Here is a 17,516-nt window from a genome sequence, read left to right on the forward strand (position 1 = left end):
TTATAAGGTTGTATGCCATATTTTGATTCATGCTGTGGTCTGTATGAACTAAAGCACCTTACTGATATTTATATTACATGCTGCTATCTATATACCTTATAGAGTTCACATGATTCAGAAGTGTTACATGATTTTGATATTGACTTTAGTGTGATTGCATGTTACAGTAGATTTGACTGCTTACGTGATCTATATGCACTTAAGCACTTTATTAATATTACATGCTGCTATCTATCTATCTATATATATATATATATATCTTTATTAATTTCATGTGACTTGGAGGTGTTAAATAATTTTTTCAGTATAAGGATTATTATATATATATATATATATATATATATATATATATATATATATATATATATATATATATATATATATATATATATATATATATATATATATATATATATATATATATATATATATATATATATATATATATATATATATATATATATATAATCGTCTTATCCTGTCTGTCTGTCTGGGAAATCCCGCGTCGCTCATTGGTCCGGCCGCAGCCAATCAGCGACGCGGGATTTGAGAAAAAGATGGCGGCCGTTAGCGGCTCATCTGCAGGACGGAGGTCAGCGGCGATGCAGCCGGGAGATGACCGGCGCGAGGCGCTCATCTCCCGGCCGCTAGCAGCAGAAGGACCCCGACCGGCGGCGGCGCCGCTGACCTCCATGCGGCTAGGGTGTCAAGGGAGGACCGGGGAGCGGCGCTGCCGGTCGGGATACTTCTGCTGTGAGCAGCCGCTCATCTCCCGGCTTCTCGCAGCGGAAGTAGCCGCACAGGCAGCGCCGCTGCCCGGTCCTCACCAATACGATTCCGCTCCCCGGTCCTCACCAATACGATTCGCTGATTGGTGATCTTGATCAGTGATCTTGGCGCCACATTTAATTAGCAACCGTGACCAATCAACGATCTTACACCACATTTAAACACTGCTGTGCTGATTGGTCGCGGACGCTGCCCACGACCAATCAGCGATTTTGGCGCCACATTTAAACAGCGTCCGCGACCAATCAGCCATTTTACCGCAAAATTTAAATAGCGGCCGCGACCAATCAGTGATCTTGGCGCAAAATTTAAACACCGTTGTGCTGATTGGTCGCGGCCGCTGCCCGCGACCAATCAGCGATTTTGGTGCCACATTTAAACAGCGCCCGCGTCCAATCAGCGATTTGGGCACCAAATGTAAACTCGCTCTCCAGTACTCACTAACACGGTTCGCTGACTGGTCGCAGCCGCCGGCCGCGACCAATCAGCGATATGGACGGCAAATTTAAACGCCGCTCTGCTGATTGGTCGCGGCCGGCGGGCGTGACCAATCAGCAACATTGGCGCCAAATTTAAACACCGCTCTGCTGATTGGTTGCGGTCGCGACTAATCAGCGATTTTATCGCCAAATTTAAACAAGCTCTCCGGTCCTCACTAACACAGTTCGCTGATTGGTCGCGGGTGGCGGCCGCGACCAATCAGTGATTTTGGCGCCAAATTTAAACAACGTTCTGCTGATTGCGCCCGGTCGGCCGCATACATATTCTAGAATACCCGATACGTTAGATTCGGGCCACCATCTAGTAGCTAATAATTGAAGGAGGTCTATGACCCATTTTTAGTGTCTTTTATATTCACCCAGCCACGCTGGTTATACATAAAAAAAGGCTTCCTTGATCTTCCCTTATTTTGGTACCTTGTTCCTTTTTAATTGTATGTTTATCAGGTCTAAAATAAAATATTAATTTTATATATTATACTGTGGTTTCTTCTAATTTTTACTTGATGATTAACCATTCACCTTGTAAAGTGTTGTGTAAAACTCAATTTAGAAGTACAAATTAGTTCTGACATATGTATGGACCCTCTGTGTTAAATTTCTAATTGGAGGTATTTGTTAATATTATTATTATATCTACTACATATTGGGATATGATCTTGGAGATGGGAAAACCCCTTTAAAGAAAGATGCAAAGGTAGAATACACATTTGAAGTATGTCAAAATCATCAAAGTATTTGAACCAAATCTATGGTCATGGAAGACTGTTTTAAAAGTCGTCTCACCTTTGCACCAGTTGCACAATGCTCTGTGTGTTCATAAAGAAAACTTCACGCTCAGATTTCCGATTCAGTGTAGCTGCGTGACTGTCCAGTATATTTGCAATCTGTGGAAAAAGATTACATTTGTTAAATGTAATCACAAATGTATTACATTACAAATGTAACAGCGGGGGGAGGTGAATTGGTTGGGAATAGTTTACCTAACACATTGGCAGAGCACTGAGTTTGTAGGACACACTACTGTCAGCCCTTAAGTTGATCATGTAATGTTCAATTTCACACCTTGGACAGCCAATGTTTACTTTACACATATCACTAATTTAATTAAACTGTACTAATCCTAACTGCCATCTCAGGTGATGATACCAAGATATTATGGTTTAAACTTGGGGAAAAAAAAAGAAAAATCACAAAAATAAATGCATTTCACATCCTGCTGTTCATGCTTTTTTCACTAAAAACACAGCAAAACGGATACCTGCATTTTCTGCTGCATTTTTGCACTTACTTATTGCTTTCTATAGGTGAAAAAAACACTACAAAAACACTGAAAGAAGTGACATGCTGCAGTTTTAAAAAAACGCAGCAGTTGTCAAATTCAGTCAGGAAAAAAAAACAACGTGTGTACATGAGATTTCTAAAATCTCATAGCTTTTACTGGTACTGCAAAAAGCAGCTTAAAATTTGCATAAAAAAGCAGCAAAAAAACACAACAAAAACGCAACATGTGAATTTAGCCTAAGCAGAGGTACTCAAAAGTTGGTGAGAAGGTCCATGAGGACTGGGCTCCAGCACCAATGAAAAAATGTTAAAACAGAACTTTTACTGTGCAAGTAAAAACATGGTGAGAGAAAAAAAAAAAAAAGGTAAAAAAAAAAGATGAAGGATCCATAAGCTTACGCATTTTGGGTTAGCAACTTTATTCATAGCTGGTGTAGAGGGATATGAGGTGAGGGTTTAAACAGTAAAAGGTAAAGGTGGAGTATAATGAAAGAATTTATTGTGACCAATGTCAGATAAGTATTTTTATCTGTATGTATGTGTAAAATAGAGAGAGAGAAGAATGGATACCAGGAAGGGTCTGTGAACACATTGCAAGTTTGTCACACCTTTTCTTTCTACATAGATTTGTCACAAAACCTGAAGGATTTCCCAGTGCCAGCAAAGAATGAGAGTCCCAAAGTCCCATACATATGTTGCTCATTTGTCCTTGCAGATTTGCAGCAGATGTATATAAAAAACTAACTGCAGTATGTCAATTTACCTGGCATTTCTGCTCTAGATTTCACCCACACTGGTCAGTGGGAAAAATATGCAAAAATCTGCAGCAAAAACACGCCTACTTATATATTTGCTGTCACGAGATGCAGAAATAGAGCAGAAATCTCTGCTGTAAAGACTTTTAACATATGCACATACCCTAGTGTTCAGCAAAAATACATTAGGTCAGTTTTATAGTTGTGACCATGTAGTATTTGGACACCTGCACAATAAGCGGACAGGAGCTTTTATGACATACCATTCTAAATCCATAGACATTAATATGGAATTAGTCCGCCCTTTTAAGCTAAAACAGCATCCACTCTTCTGGAACAGTTGTAATCCAGAAGAGCATTTGTGAACTTAGACACTGATGTTGGACCAGTTGGTCTAGAATGCAATCTTCATTTTAGTTCATCCCAAAAATTTGATGATTTGAGGTTAAGACTCTGCGTGGGCTAGTCAAGTTGTTCCACACCAAATTTGCCTAACCGTGCCATAATGGACAGTGCTTTGTGCACTTTGCCACAGTTTAAGCTGGAACAGAAAAGAGCTTCCCCCAAACAGTTTCTTCAAAGTTGGAAGCATACAACTGTCCAACATGTCTTGCTATATTGGAGCATTAAAATTTCCCTTCACTACAACAAAGACGACTAGATAAAGCCCTGAAAAACAACCCCATAGCATTATCCCTTCACCACCACATGTTACTGTTGGCTCCCGGCAGACAGATAGACTTTATACTGATGTTAATGCCAATGGAGACTTGGAATTCTGCAGCTGAGTCAGCAAACCCTAGGCAACTTTTATGCGTCATTTGGCGGCCCCACTCTAACTTTATATGGTTGCAGCATTTCCTATACATGTCTACTTTTCAGCTATACTACTCACAGTTGATTATGGAATATTTAGCAGAGAATAAATTTTGGAAGGTAACTTGCAATGGTAGCATCCTATTACAGTACAATTGCTCGAATTCAGTGAGCTCTTAAGAATGACGCCTTTCGCTTGGGGTTGGATTTTATACACCTGTTGCAATGGGACTGAATTAAAAACCTGAATTCAGTTATTAAGAGGTGGGTCCCAATACTTGTGGCTGTATAGTGGTAAGTGTATGCATAAAAAAATGAAAAAGGTAACAAAAATTAGGGGTCTAAAAACAGTTTAAATTTAAAGCAGCTGAAAATAGCAAGAAAAGAAAAAACACTGAAATTAAGCATTTTTCTTGTGCTTCTAATTTCATTAGGTCACTCTGCATTAGGAATTTTCCCACAGATCTGCCAACTGGCTGCCCGGCACACAAGGCTACAATGAAGGACTTGGGAACTGCTCCAAATTAACCAAAAGGAAGTTCAATATTTTTTCTCTTTTTTGAGTGGTAAACTATAGGGTTGACCTAACTAAAAAAAAAGAACCATATCCAGGTCATTATGTCCCCCAGTCTAGGCATGGAATACAAACAAGTCATCTTCCATCCAGGGTTTTGGACGGCTCATTGCCATAATTACTGTTCTGGGAAATCACTTGGGACTCCGGCTCCTGACACCCGCCAGCTCGGTTGCTTCTTCCAAGCTCTGGTAGTTAGATTTAAATACATATAAAACAATTTTTGGAACAGCAGCTTTCTTTCTGGCATTGGACAAAAGCAAACCACAAGAACATACAGTGAAAATGAATGGCATATCCAGATAGCAGCATCTACACTGAAATGTTACCTGTTGGCTTGGAAACTGGCACAAAACAGAGGTGATATTACTGGCATATTGCGCCATTTCCTTTTTTATTGCCTTTTCCACATTCGGTGGAATACGCCCTGATACACTTGTCATGATGTCCTGAAGCTCAAGCAGGGGAAGTGATGGATCCCGGAGGGTTTTCATTAGTCTTTCAACCCAGTCTTTTATCTGCCAAGAAGAAAAGGTGTAAGTGAAAAAGGTTGCATTCAAATGGCAGTGCTAAATATACCATTCCTGCATGAAGCTGTACTACAAATACCTGCACCATAACCTGTCATGGATAAGCAGACAAAGCTTTTTCAAGAAAATTTTTGGAAGAGATTTTCCTGATTTCGTAATATCTGCATGCTGATGGCTATAAAACTATGGCCACTCTAAGTCCACCGCCCCACTGTCAGTATTTGGTCAGTATTTTCTCACAGATGTGGGAGTCAAAACCAGGAGTGGGTGATAAATGCAGAATTGCTGCACTTGTTTCTATTATATCTTTTCTATGATTGTTCCTCACCTGGTTTTGGCTTCCACTCCTGAGAAAAGATACTAACCGAATACTGACCAAATACTGATAGTGAGGCCGTGACCCAAGGCCTAACTCACACCATGTTTGCACATGCAGCTTTTTGCACAGCTCTTGGTTAATTTTGCATTGAAAAAAAGTCAACTGCAGAACTTTTTACAAGAAGATTGCACATGTGTGTGTTGAGTTAAATGTTTTTATTTTTTTAACGGGAGGCAACGGCAAAAGTACAGGTTTGAAGAAAAGATAACATTTATTTTGACAGTATACAGCTGGATATATTTTCTGTTTGGATACTTTCTTTATCGTCTACTTTTAGTTATTTCAGGTTCATGAAGTCAGGCGTTTTGTGAACCTAGACTATGTATACATCTGTGGTGCCCCTGCGGGTCCAGTTGCCACAGAGGTACTGCATCTCACCCAGAGGTGTGGTACCCCACTCTCAGGTAAGGAGGGAGTGCTACCCGGGACTCACACACCCACATCCAATACACTCCACTTCAGTAGGGAAGGGCGAGATTGCTCCTAAGGGAGAGCACAGTCCCTGGTACCTAGTTGGAGGGTGGAACTAGGTAGAGGAGGTGGGTGGAGGAAGAAGTTCAGGGGAGCAAACAGAGGGTAGGAGTATAAAAATAAGGGTAGAAAGTTCTAGAGGGAGTCAGTTGGGAGTGAGAGAGGAGTCAGCTGGGAGCTCAGGAGGAGCTCTGCTCAGGAGAGCAAGGAAGGAGAGAGGAGTCGGGCCCAGTCAGAGAGGCCCAGGAGAAAAAAAGAGAGGAAAGAAGAAGGGAGCAGTGAGGAGGGCTCCAGAGAGACAGAAGGGTTCCCAGGGGCACGGCGAGTGCAGAGGCCACCCGTGTGCCCGAATTCACGCTGACGTGGAGGGATCAGGCCGCAGTATGGGACCGGCCCCAGCCTAGTGGAGTACTTTAGGTCTCAGCTAGCAAACCGGATGCTGCAGCATTTCAGGTGCTGCAGCCACACTCCACACTTACTCACCGAAAAGGTGGCCATAGAGGACCAAGGGGACAAAGAGGACGTCGCCCGACAAGGCCCACGGCCACTGGCTCGGGACACTGAGTGTGAGGCGCAGGGCAGGAGGGTGAGAGCCAGCGCAGTGAGACGACCTGGAGAGGTATATAGAACGGGGTCGGGTCCAAGTGCTCCTGAGATACCTGAGAGTTTGCTGGATCACTACACCGAGAGGACACAGGGCAACGTGGGCGATTACACACCGGTAACTGTAACTTGGAGAACTTAAGAACTGTGAGTAAAACCTGAAGACTGCACCCCAGTGTGTCCTTGGCTAATTACTGCGTCACCTGCCCTGCGCTACTCTGCACCGACAACATCTACCTCTAAAAATTACCATATACTGCCCTGGAGCTTAGCTCTGCCCGTGGAGAGCTGAACCAACTCTGCTGCGTCATTGCGCCATTATGTGTGTGCTAAAAGACGAGAAGAAACCTCCCATCGTGGGCCGGGTTCCGGAATGGCGCCAAAAGCGGAGCCTGCCCCATGCACCTGCGGCTATATACCTAGACTTGTCCATCAGTTTGGGGGAACAGCCCCCTGGTGTGGCCGACAGCAAGCTGCAGTGGAACCACCCCAGAAAGGGGAGAGAAGGAAAACCTTGCAGACAGGGCGGGGCCACAGGCAGTGGAGACAGAGTGCACCTGTCAGGCGCTATGCAAGCAAGAAAAGACCAGACTCCAGCCTGTGGCCTGCAGCCAACAGATTCCTCCCTCAAACTGCAGGAGGTCCTGCGCAATCTACCCCTGGAGGATATGGGGTTCCTGCGCGCCGAGGTATAGGAGCTGGGCCGGCGGATGGAAGAAGCCCAGCAGGCCGCTGTCGCGCAGTGGAAGGATGAGCTGCTGGTAAAGTTAGCTTGGCAGCGTATCACACCCTGCCCTACCACCAGCACCCCAGTCCCGGCGGAGACTGTCCTGAACCCGGAGGCGCCGTGCAGTAGCGGAGCGGCCGCAAGATCAGGTAATGACAACACCCCTACCCCGGGCGCCGACGACAGCGACACCCTCCTAGGCCCCCTTGAGGAACCACCTGCCCCCACACCCAGCTGGGTGCATGGGCGCGCCAACTGGGACTGGTCCGCAAAGATAGAGGACCAGCAGGGAGCCCCTCTACTGCCCTCGCCCGCACCCCAGGTTGCCTGCGCCAGACGAGAGGAATTCAGGTGGGACAACCCGAAGGGCGACCTTATGGGATTCCCGCGGGAGACCCAAACCGAGGCCCTCAGGAGGGAGGAGTACTGCCAGTGGGAGCTCCGAAAACTGGCAGCGGAGAGTCGGGAGGCAATGGAGGTCCAAAACATGCAGGCAAAGACCCGGGCCCGCAAAGTCAAGCTGGCCAAACCCAGTCCCCGCACTGAGGGAACCGTGGTCAAGTTTGACCAGCAAGGAGGATGGGGCTTCATCCTGGACACTCCGCTAGCCACGGACCTCTTCGTCAACAGGCGTGATGTGGAGTCCCACCTACAGTAGGGACACCCAGGACGGGATCTTTACCCTGGTGATAAAGTCACTTATACCCGGCACCGCGGAGAACGTGGGTGGTACGCCCTCCATGTTCACAGGGTGGTGGTGGAGGAGAGCATGCCCCTGTCATCTAGAGCTGATGACCCGGCTGGGCCATCTAGTGGTGGAACACTTCCCCGGAAGGGACACCACTATTAAGGCTAAACTGTTCACTTGAAAATTAAGGACTGTAAATAGTTACCCGGAAGGGTATTGATAATCATTTAATGTGTTTGAAACGTTATAGTTTATTTAGTATACCCGGTTAAAAAAAAGGACTTATAGGTTGGGGACGTTGAACAGCCAAAAAACTTTATTTGTACATAGTTAGCACTTCTTAAGGTGCTTCCTGTTGGTTTTATAAGACCATTGAACAAAAACCCGCTTGGCGTGGCCGACGACGTGGTCCAACAAGTAGATCAGCTATGCCCTGCAGCCACGCCCAGGGCCTACGTTGGGGGTTTTCGGACGGGTCCCTCGTGTTGCACTTTCACCAGTGAGATGGACACCCTGTTAAGGAACTCACTACAGCCTACTGAACTTGTTTGACAAAATGTTATTAAAAGTGGTTTTATAATGTTTTATGTACTGGTTTTATAATGTTTTATGTACTGATAGAAACAAGTAACGTTCAAGAAAAGTGCCTCCCATAAAGGGAAGAAAATGATTGTTCTTCTATGTGAATGCATTCTCAAAATTTTGCATGTCCTAAAATACCTGTGTTTTTACTCTGTTCCAGCCCGTGGACATGCTGTGTTTAACAAGGGGGGAATGTGGCACCCCTGCGGGTCCAGTTGCCACAGAGGTACTGCATCTCACCCAGAGGTGTGGTACCCCACTCTCAGGTAAGGAGGGAGTGCTACCCGGGACTCACACACCCACATCCAATACACTCCACTTCAGTAGGGAAGGGCGAGATTGCTCCTAAGGGAGAGCACAGTCCCTGGTACCTAGGTGGAGGGTGGAACTAGGTAGAGGAGGTGGGTGGAGGAAGAAGTTCAGGGGAGCAAACAGAGGGTAGGAGTATAAAAAGGGTAGAAAGTTCTAGAGGGAGTCAGTTGGGAGTGAGAGAGGAGTCAGTTGGGAGCTGGGAGCTCAGGAGGAGCTCTGCTCAGGAGAGCAAGGAAGGAGAGAGGAGTCGGGCCCAGTCAGAGAGGCCCAGGAGAAAAAAAAGAGAGGAAAGAAGAAGGGAGCAGTGAGGAGGGCTCCAGAGAGACAGAAGGGTTCCCAGGGGCACGGCGAGTGCAGAGGCCACCCGTGCGCCCGAATTCACGCTGACGTGGAGGGATCAGGCCGCAGTAGGGGACCGGCCCCAGCCTAGTGGAGTACTTTAGGTCTCAGCTAGCAAATCGGAGGCTGCAGCATTTCAGGTGCTGCAGCCACACTCCACACTAAATCGCCGAAAAGGTGGCCATAGAGGACCAAGGGGACAAAGAGGACGTCGCCCAACAAGGCCTGCGGCCACTGGCTCGGGACACTGAGTGTGAGGCACAGGGCAGGAGGGTGAGAGCCAGCACAGTGAGACGACCTGGAGAGGTACATAGAATGGGGTCCCATCCAAGTGCTCCTGAGATACCTGAGAGTTTGCTGGATCACTACCCCGGACACAGGGTGACGTGAGCGGTTACACACCGGTAACTGTAACTTGGAGAACTTAAGAACTGTGAGTAAAACCTGAAGACTGCACCCCAGTGTGTCCTTGGCTAATTACTGCGTCACCTGCCCTGCACTACACTGCACCGACAACATCTACCTCTAAAAATCACCATATACTGCCCTGGAGCTTAGCGCTGCCCGTGGAGAGCTAAACCAACTCTGCTGCGTCACCATCAGCCCCAGTGGATCTGCACCGCAGCGGCGGCCCCATATAGCCGCATACCTTGGGTGGCGTCACGAACATTTTCCCCAAAAACTTTATTCCCCTTTTTCCTTTTCTTTAATTATTTGACTGCCTGGGGCCACGGACCGGGTCACTGCCACCGTGACTACCCCAATACAGGACCGGCCCGGCTAAGGAGAACCCCACGGCCCCAGGGGGGATGTCACATCCATATCAAAGGCTCTATCATGTGAATCTGTTTCAGACTGCTGTGATGAAAAGAATAGCCCAGAACAGAGTGGCACCAGAACAGGACCCAAATAACACACTCATAAGTCAACAGGGTTTGTCAGGCGACAAAAAACAACTCTCTCATCAGCCCAGTTTACAGCCCCTACAACTAAGCAAAACTATGGAATTGACAACACAGGTCTAAATTCCGCATCAGTACAGTCAGGTGTTAAAGCTGTCAGGATACTCAGGAAAATGGCATGTGTCGGAGAAGGTCCCCCACCATGAAATATTAGCACATGTGACAATTGTGACAGCCACAACAACGCACAACTCCAGGGTCTGTAGTCATGTGTAGTGACTATTGTAACACAGAGCTACTACCTCTTCTCTTGACAGTATAGCTGTAAAGAAATTATCCAAGGGTGTACTAGGGTCGGCACCACTGCTGGAGAAAGTTTGGGCTTTTTAGCAGTTATGACAATAGTCCTAACATATCATCAAAAAATAACCTTAAGCACTGAAGAGGATGGAGAATGTGCTGCTTGCTGAAGAGTGAATGCATTTATTAGGATCCTTCATAATAGCAGCAGATATTGTCTGACGATTTGACCTGTAAGGGTATGTGCATATGTGGTTTTGACGCATTATTTCTGTGCAGTTTTAACACAAAAAAACAAAGGATTTCCTAGTACCAACAAAGTAAATGAGAGTCCTGAAGCCTCATGCACATGTTGCTTGTTTTTCCTTTATTTATTTAAATTTGGAGCATTTCAATGTTTTTGCTGCAGATTACACCCATTCTAATCAATGGGAAAAACGCATGCAAAAAAATGCATCAAAAACAAGTAAAAACACATGTATTTTATGCTGCATCTTTCCTGCCAACTCATTAGTATTTGCAGCAGATTTTTCTGAGTTTACACCTCAGGGGTGTGGGTGAAGTTATACACTCTGATCACTGCTACATCTACAACAGAGCAGAGAAAACAGGGATTCTATCAAAACTGCACAAGCAGACCAGTAAGGGATACATCCCTGGAATCAGGTTCTGTCTCTACATCATGCTGCTACCAGATTCTATAGCAAAAACCTGCTGACAGATTCCCTTCAACTGTGTTACACAAGTCTGCCGTTTCCTCACCAGGAAAAATGTGTCTGATTATGCACACTATGCCATGGTGTGGTTTGATTTTAGAACTATCGAGTAAGTAAAAACTACCGAACTCCTGGAGTGAAAAGGTGCTCAAGTAGGGTTCAAACCCATAGCTATGTAAATAATAACTTGGCACTCAAGCAACTCTGTACATATATTAGATATCAATTTAATGGGAAAAATATATAAAGTACAAAAAGGCAGACATTTCGGTCACTGCAGACCTTCATCGGTGTACAGAATGATTAGGTGAGGGAGCATGTAAGGCAGATTCATCAACGGTGCGGTAGCTTTATGGTATAATGACCAGATTTGGGTATATTGGCGTGTGAACGTGGTGTCCAAAGCTGGTTCCTAATGGTGCCATTAGAAACAAGCGGACTTTAAATATTTTTCCCATTAAATTGATATCTAATATACACTGCATACACTGCTCAAAAAAATAAAGGGAACACTCAAATAACACATCCTAGATCTGAATGAATGAAATATTCTCATTGAATACTTTGTTCTGTACAAAGTTGAATGTGCTGACAACAAAATCACAAAAATAATCAATGGAAATCAAATTTATTAACCAATGGAGGCCTGGATTTGGAGTCACCCCCAAAATTAAAGTGGAAAAACACACTACAGGCTGATCCAACTTTGATGTAATGTCCTTAAAACAAGTCAAAATGAGGCTCAGTATTGTGTGGCCTCCACGTGCCTGTATGACCTCCCTACAAGCCTGGGCATGCTCCTGATGAGGTTGTGGATGGTCTCCTGTGGGATCTCCTCCCAGACCTGGACTACAGCATCCGCCAACTCCTGGACAGTTTGTGGTGCAACGTGACATTGGTGGATGGAGCGAGACATGATGTCCCAGATGTGCTCAATCGGATTCAGCTCTGGGGAACGGGCGGGCCAGTCCATAGCTTCAATGCCTTCATCTTCCAGGAACTGCTGACACACTCCAGCCACATGAGGTCTGGCATTGTCCTGCATTAGGAGGAACCCAGGGCCAACCTCACCAGCATATGGTCTCACAAGGGGTCTGAGGATCGCATCTCGGTACCTAATGGCAGTCAGGCTACCTCTGGCGAGCACATAGAAGTCTGTGCGGCTCTCCAAAGATATGCCACCCAATACCATTACTGACCCACGGCCAAACTCGTCATGCTGAAGGGTGTTGCAGGCAGCAGATCGCTCTCCACGGCGTCTCCAGACTCTGTCACGTCAGTCACATGTGCTGAGTGTGAACCTGCTTTCATCTGTGAAGAGCACAGGGCACCAGTGGCGACTTTGCCAATCCTGGTGTTCTGTGGCAAATGCAAAGGGTCCTGCACGGTGTTGGGCTGTGAGCACAACTCCCATCTGTGGACGTCGGGCCCTCATACCACCCTCATGGAGTCGGTTTCTAACCGTTTGTGCAGACACATGCACATTTGTGGCCTGCTGGAGGTCATTTTGCAGGGGTCTCGCAGTGCTCCTCTTGTTCCTCCATGCACAAAGGCAGAGGTAGCAGTGCTACCACTGGGTTGTTGCCCTCCTACTGCCCCCTCCATGTCTCCTGGTGTACTGGCCTGTCTCCTGGTAGCGCCTCCACCCTCTGGACAATAAGCTGACAGACACAGCAAACCTTCTTGCTACAGCTCGCATTCATGTGCCATCCTGGATGAGCTGCACTACCTGAGCAACTTCTGTGGGTTGTAGAGTCCGTCTCATGCTACCACGAGTGTGAAAGCACAACCAACATTCAAAAGTGACCAAAACATCAGCCAGAAAGCATTGGTACTGAGATGTGGTCTGTGGTCCCCACCTGCAGAAGCACTCTTTTATTGAGTGTGTCTTGATAATTGCCAAAAATTTCCATCTATTGTCTATTCCATTTGCACAACAGCATGTGAAATTGATTGTCAATCAGTGTTGCTTCCTAAGTGGACAGTTTGATTTCACAGAAGTTTGATTTACTTGGAATTATATTCTGTTGTTAAAGTGTTCCCTTTATTGTTTTGAGCAGTGTATTTACCGAGTCGCTTGAGTGCCAAGTTATTATTTACATGATTTTAGAACTATTGCCATCCAAATGTATTTTCGGTTAGTTACCTTGTTGCTGAAGTAAGGTTCTGGAAGACAGTATCCATTCATGACATTTACCAAGTTATCAAGAACACAGTGAAAGACCCGATGTAGTTTCTCTCCTTGCAAAGCAGTGCTGTGTATTATTGGCAAAGGTCCTGTGTGGAGATCAGCCTAGAAAGAGGGGAACAAATAAATAGTAACATGTATAACATTTCTCCTCTGCAGCCATGGCTGTAGTGTTTTCCAGCGATCAAGGACAGAATTGTAGCCCTGTGTATGCGAGGAAACTAGTGCTTGAGGATTATACACAGTAAATGCATTTCAGCTGGTAGCAAGTAAACAGTGATGTATTCTCTTATTTTCATTATTTCCATCATCAAGAAGAATTCCTAGTATGCATTATCAGTGGTAAATGGACATTAAAGGGAACCTGTCATGTAAAAAAAAACGCTATTAACCTACATCTATGGGGTTAACATGCAGGTGACTAGTGTTCTGACATCATGTGGCCGCTGCACTGAGAGCCCCGCTGCCGGTTGGAAGTTAACTTTATTTCCCTTAGCAGCTTCACTCTTTAGGTCACAGCAATGTGTATAGAGATCGGCGGCTGTAAAAGCGACCCCGGCACTGACTGACAGTTGTATCTAATGCTGAGCTGCTATGAGTCAATGCCATGGGCCGGTTAAACCCGCAGTGACTGAAACCACACCGGCACCACCACTGGGACTGAAAGGGAGAAGACGCCAGGGGGGTATAAAGTTCATTTCCTCGCGGCAGTAGGGCTCTCAGTGCGGCGACACACGGTGTCAGAACACTACTAACCGGTGGATTTACCCTATTTCTGTAGGTTAATAGCAATTTTTTTTTTACCCGACAGGTTTCCTTTAACTTACAGTAGAAGCAATATTTCCCATTGTTACCCAGCCAATTTCTGTAGCCTGCATAACACAACGATTCTGACCACCCGCAGACACAGGCGCATGCACATGAAACATATTCTTCATTCTCTGGCTTTCTCAATCACTCCTCACTTCTTATTGTAACATACATTGAGGTCTAGGAATATGGCACCAACAGAGAACAGAAGTGGTCAGAGAGGGGAGGCAGAGCTTTACATAGCCCCCATCCTAAGCATGGCACTGGTAGAGTAAAAAATGTATACAATAGATAAACGGTGTACTTGATCGAGTACATAGAATTAATGTAACGTATAGTATTTCAACCTATCAGGCTGTTTGACTCTGTTCTTTTACATTTTTCCAGATTTTGAAAAGTACTCTTCTACAACATTATGTTAGGGTATCTAAAGATGACCTACTAATAGAAGGCACCAACTAACTAGCCTCATGATCAGGATACCAAAAAATTAACTGCAGCACATGCTAGGATCTGTGAGCCCCCTGACATTTAGGTTTCCACAAGTGCCCCTCCAGGCTGACAGATGATAACTTACACATATACGGTTACTTAAAGTCCTGAGGTTACATTTAACAAAAGTACATTTCTAAACAGTACCCAGGCGCTGTGAAGCTTTACCTCATAATAAACTTTCAAGTTTTACTTCTATAATGTCCTACCTGCTGAACTCTGCTGGGGTCATCTAGCTGAAGTTTAGCAATTACACAGCCAGGCTCAAGTACAGCCCCAGGGCGCTTCACATAATGTATGCATCCTGACTCCATGGCCGTCAGGGTCATCACCATCTTCATGACCTGTTATAGAATGTAAGATTCCAGTTACTTCTTAAGTGACATACATGTATTACAATGCCGGTACATTAGGAAATGCACGAACAGTTAAGTGTCAGTTATGGAAGATATTTTGGGCCCGATTCATTAAAGCTTTCATGACAGAAGTCTGATGTAAAAGCTTTGAAAAGTCACAAACTTTTGGAGCAACTCAAGAGTTGTGCCCAAATCTGGCCACTTTTACAGTTTTCATGCCAGTGTCTCCCAGCTCCCCTGAAATGGGGGGAGATGGGGCCGCGGTGGGGGAGCGACACCACAGCTTGACTAATTCTTGACGAGCTCTGGTGTAAAATTTCTGGGGCAGCGCACACCACTCGTCATACACTGCTGATTCATAAAGAAGTGTGCGCCTCTTCATGAATCAGGAGCCACTGACTCCAGAACGCCCACTCAAGACCGGTGAGAAAAATTGCCATTCTTCATAAATTGGGCCCTTTGTATTGAAGAGTACACAAATTCTGGTATTTGGTGAAAATTTTACTTTTATTATCAATAAGTGCAAACTTGTGCCTCTGCTGTGCACTTGAAAACTGGCCTGCAAAATATGACTTTTATCAAAGTATAACTCCAATTCCAAAAACTTGGGACGCTGTGCAATGATTTGGAAATATCTTACAGCCATGTTTTATTCACAACAGAATATAGGACATTTAAGAGAAGTAGAAAGAGATATTTTTCCATTTCATTTAAAAAAATAACTCATTTAGAAATTGATGGCAGCAACACATGTCAAGTAAATTGGGGCAGGGCTGTGTCTACCATTGTGTAACATCCCCATATCTTTTTACAACAGTATGTAAACGTCTGGGATATGAGGAGACCAATTGTTGGAGTTTTGGGAGAGGAATGCTGTCTCATTCTTGTCTGATGTAGGATTCTACTGCTCAAAAGTCCTGGATCTTTGCTGGATTATTTGTTTCTTAATGCGCTAAATGTTGTCTATTGGTGAAAGGTCTGGACTGCAGGCAGCAAGGTCATCTGAACTCTTCTAATGCAAAGCCATGCTGTTGTGATGAATGCAGTATGTGGATTAGCATTGTCTTGCTGAAATACGCAAGCCTCTGAAATACAGTCATGGCCAAAAGTGTTGGAACCCTTGAAATTGTTCCAGAAAATTAAGTATTTCTCCCACAAAATTATTGCAATTATACATGTTTTATAATACGCATGTTTCACACAAAACCCCAAAATTGAGCTGGACAAAATTGTTGGCACCTTTCCAAAATTGTGGTAAACAACTTTGCTTCAAGCATATGATGCTTGTTCAAACTAACCTTTGACAAGTAACAGGTGTGGGCAATATGAAAATCACACCTGAAACCAGATAAAAAGGGCAAAAGTTGACTCGATCTTTGCATTGTGTGTCTGTGTGTGCCACACTAAGGATGGAGAATAGTAAGAGGAGAAGGAAACTGAGGACTTGAGAATCAAAATTGTTGAACAATATCCATAATATCAAGGTTACAAGTTCATCTCCAGAGATCTTGATGTTCCTCTATCTACAGTGGGCAACATAATCAAGAAGTTTACAACCCATGGCACTGCAGCTAATCTCTCTGGACGTGGGCGGCAGATAAAAATTGATGAAAGGTTGCAAAGCAAAGATGGTGGATAAGAAGCCCAAACAATTTCTGAAGAAATTCAAGCTGTCCTTCAGGATCAGGGTGCATCAATGTCAGCGTGAACTATCTGTCAACATTTGAATGAAATGAAACGCTATGGCAGGAGACCCAGGAGTACCCCACTGCTGAAACAGACATAAAAAAGCTAAACAGCAGGCTGCCAACATTTACATAAGCCAAAATCCTTTTGGGAAAGAGTTTTGTGGACAGATGACACAGAGATAGCGTTTTTTGGTAAAGCACATCATTCTACTGTTTACTGAAAACGGAATGAGGCCTACAAAGAAAAGAACACATAAGGTGGAGGTTCAAAAATGTTTTGGGGTTGTTTTTCTGCCTCTGCCACTGGGTGTCTTGACTGTATGCAAAGTATCATGAAATCTGAAGATTACCAAAGGATTTTGGGTCACAATGTAGTGCACAGTGTCAAAAAGCTGGGTTTGCGTCTTAGGTCATGGGTCTTCCAGCAGGACAATGATCCAGAAATGGATGGAAACAAAGCACTGCAGAATTTTGAAGTGGCCAGCAATGAGTCCGGATCTAAATTCCGTTGAACACCTTTCGAGAGATCTTAACATTTCTGTTGAGAGAAGGCACCCTTCAAAAATGAAAGACCTGGAGCAGTTTGCAAAAGAAGAGTGGTCCAAAATTCCAGTTGAAAGGTGTAAGAAACTTGTTGATAGTTATAGGAAGTGATTGATTGCAGTTATTTATTCCAAAGGGTGTGCAACCAAATATGAAGGTGAGGGTGCTAACA

At 44.8% G+C, this 17,516-nt stretch overlaps 1 protein-coding gene across 2 annotated transcripts in view; it reads right to left on the reverse strand.

Moving 5' to 3' along the window:
- Window positions 1-17,516, reverse strand: part of ACACA (acetyl-CoA carboxylase alpha) — a 486,736-nt gene that overhangs the window by 408,101 nt on the left and 61,119 nt on the right. For both annotated transcript variants that reach the window (XM_073666704.1, XM_073666703.1), the window contains exons 20-23: window positions 14,967-15,101; window positions 13,414-13,560; window positions 5,048-5,236; window positions 2,076-2,176 (exon numbers count right to left, since the gene is read on the reverse strand). In XM_073666704.1, the coding sequence (XP_073522805.1) occupies window positions 2,076-2,176; window positions 5,048-5,236; window positions 13,414-13,560; window positions 14,967-15,101 (572 nt within the window). The remainder of the gene's footprint in view (window positions 1-2,075; window positions 2,177-5,047; window positions 5,237-13,413; window positions 13,561-14,966; window positions 15,102-17,516) is intronic.

This window comes from Phyllobates terribilis, unplaced genomic scaffold, assembly GCF_046119375.1.
Source record: "Phyllobates terribilis strain yellow unplaced genomic scaffold, ASM4611937v1 Scaffold_2__4_contigs__length_985480577, whole genome shotgun sequence".
Classification (NCBI taxonomy): domain Eukaryota; kingdom Metazoa; phylum Chordata; class Amphibia; order Anura; family Dendrobatidae; genus Phyllobates; species Phyllobates terribilis.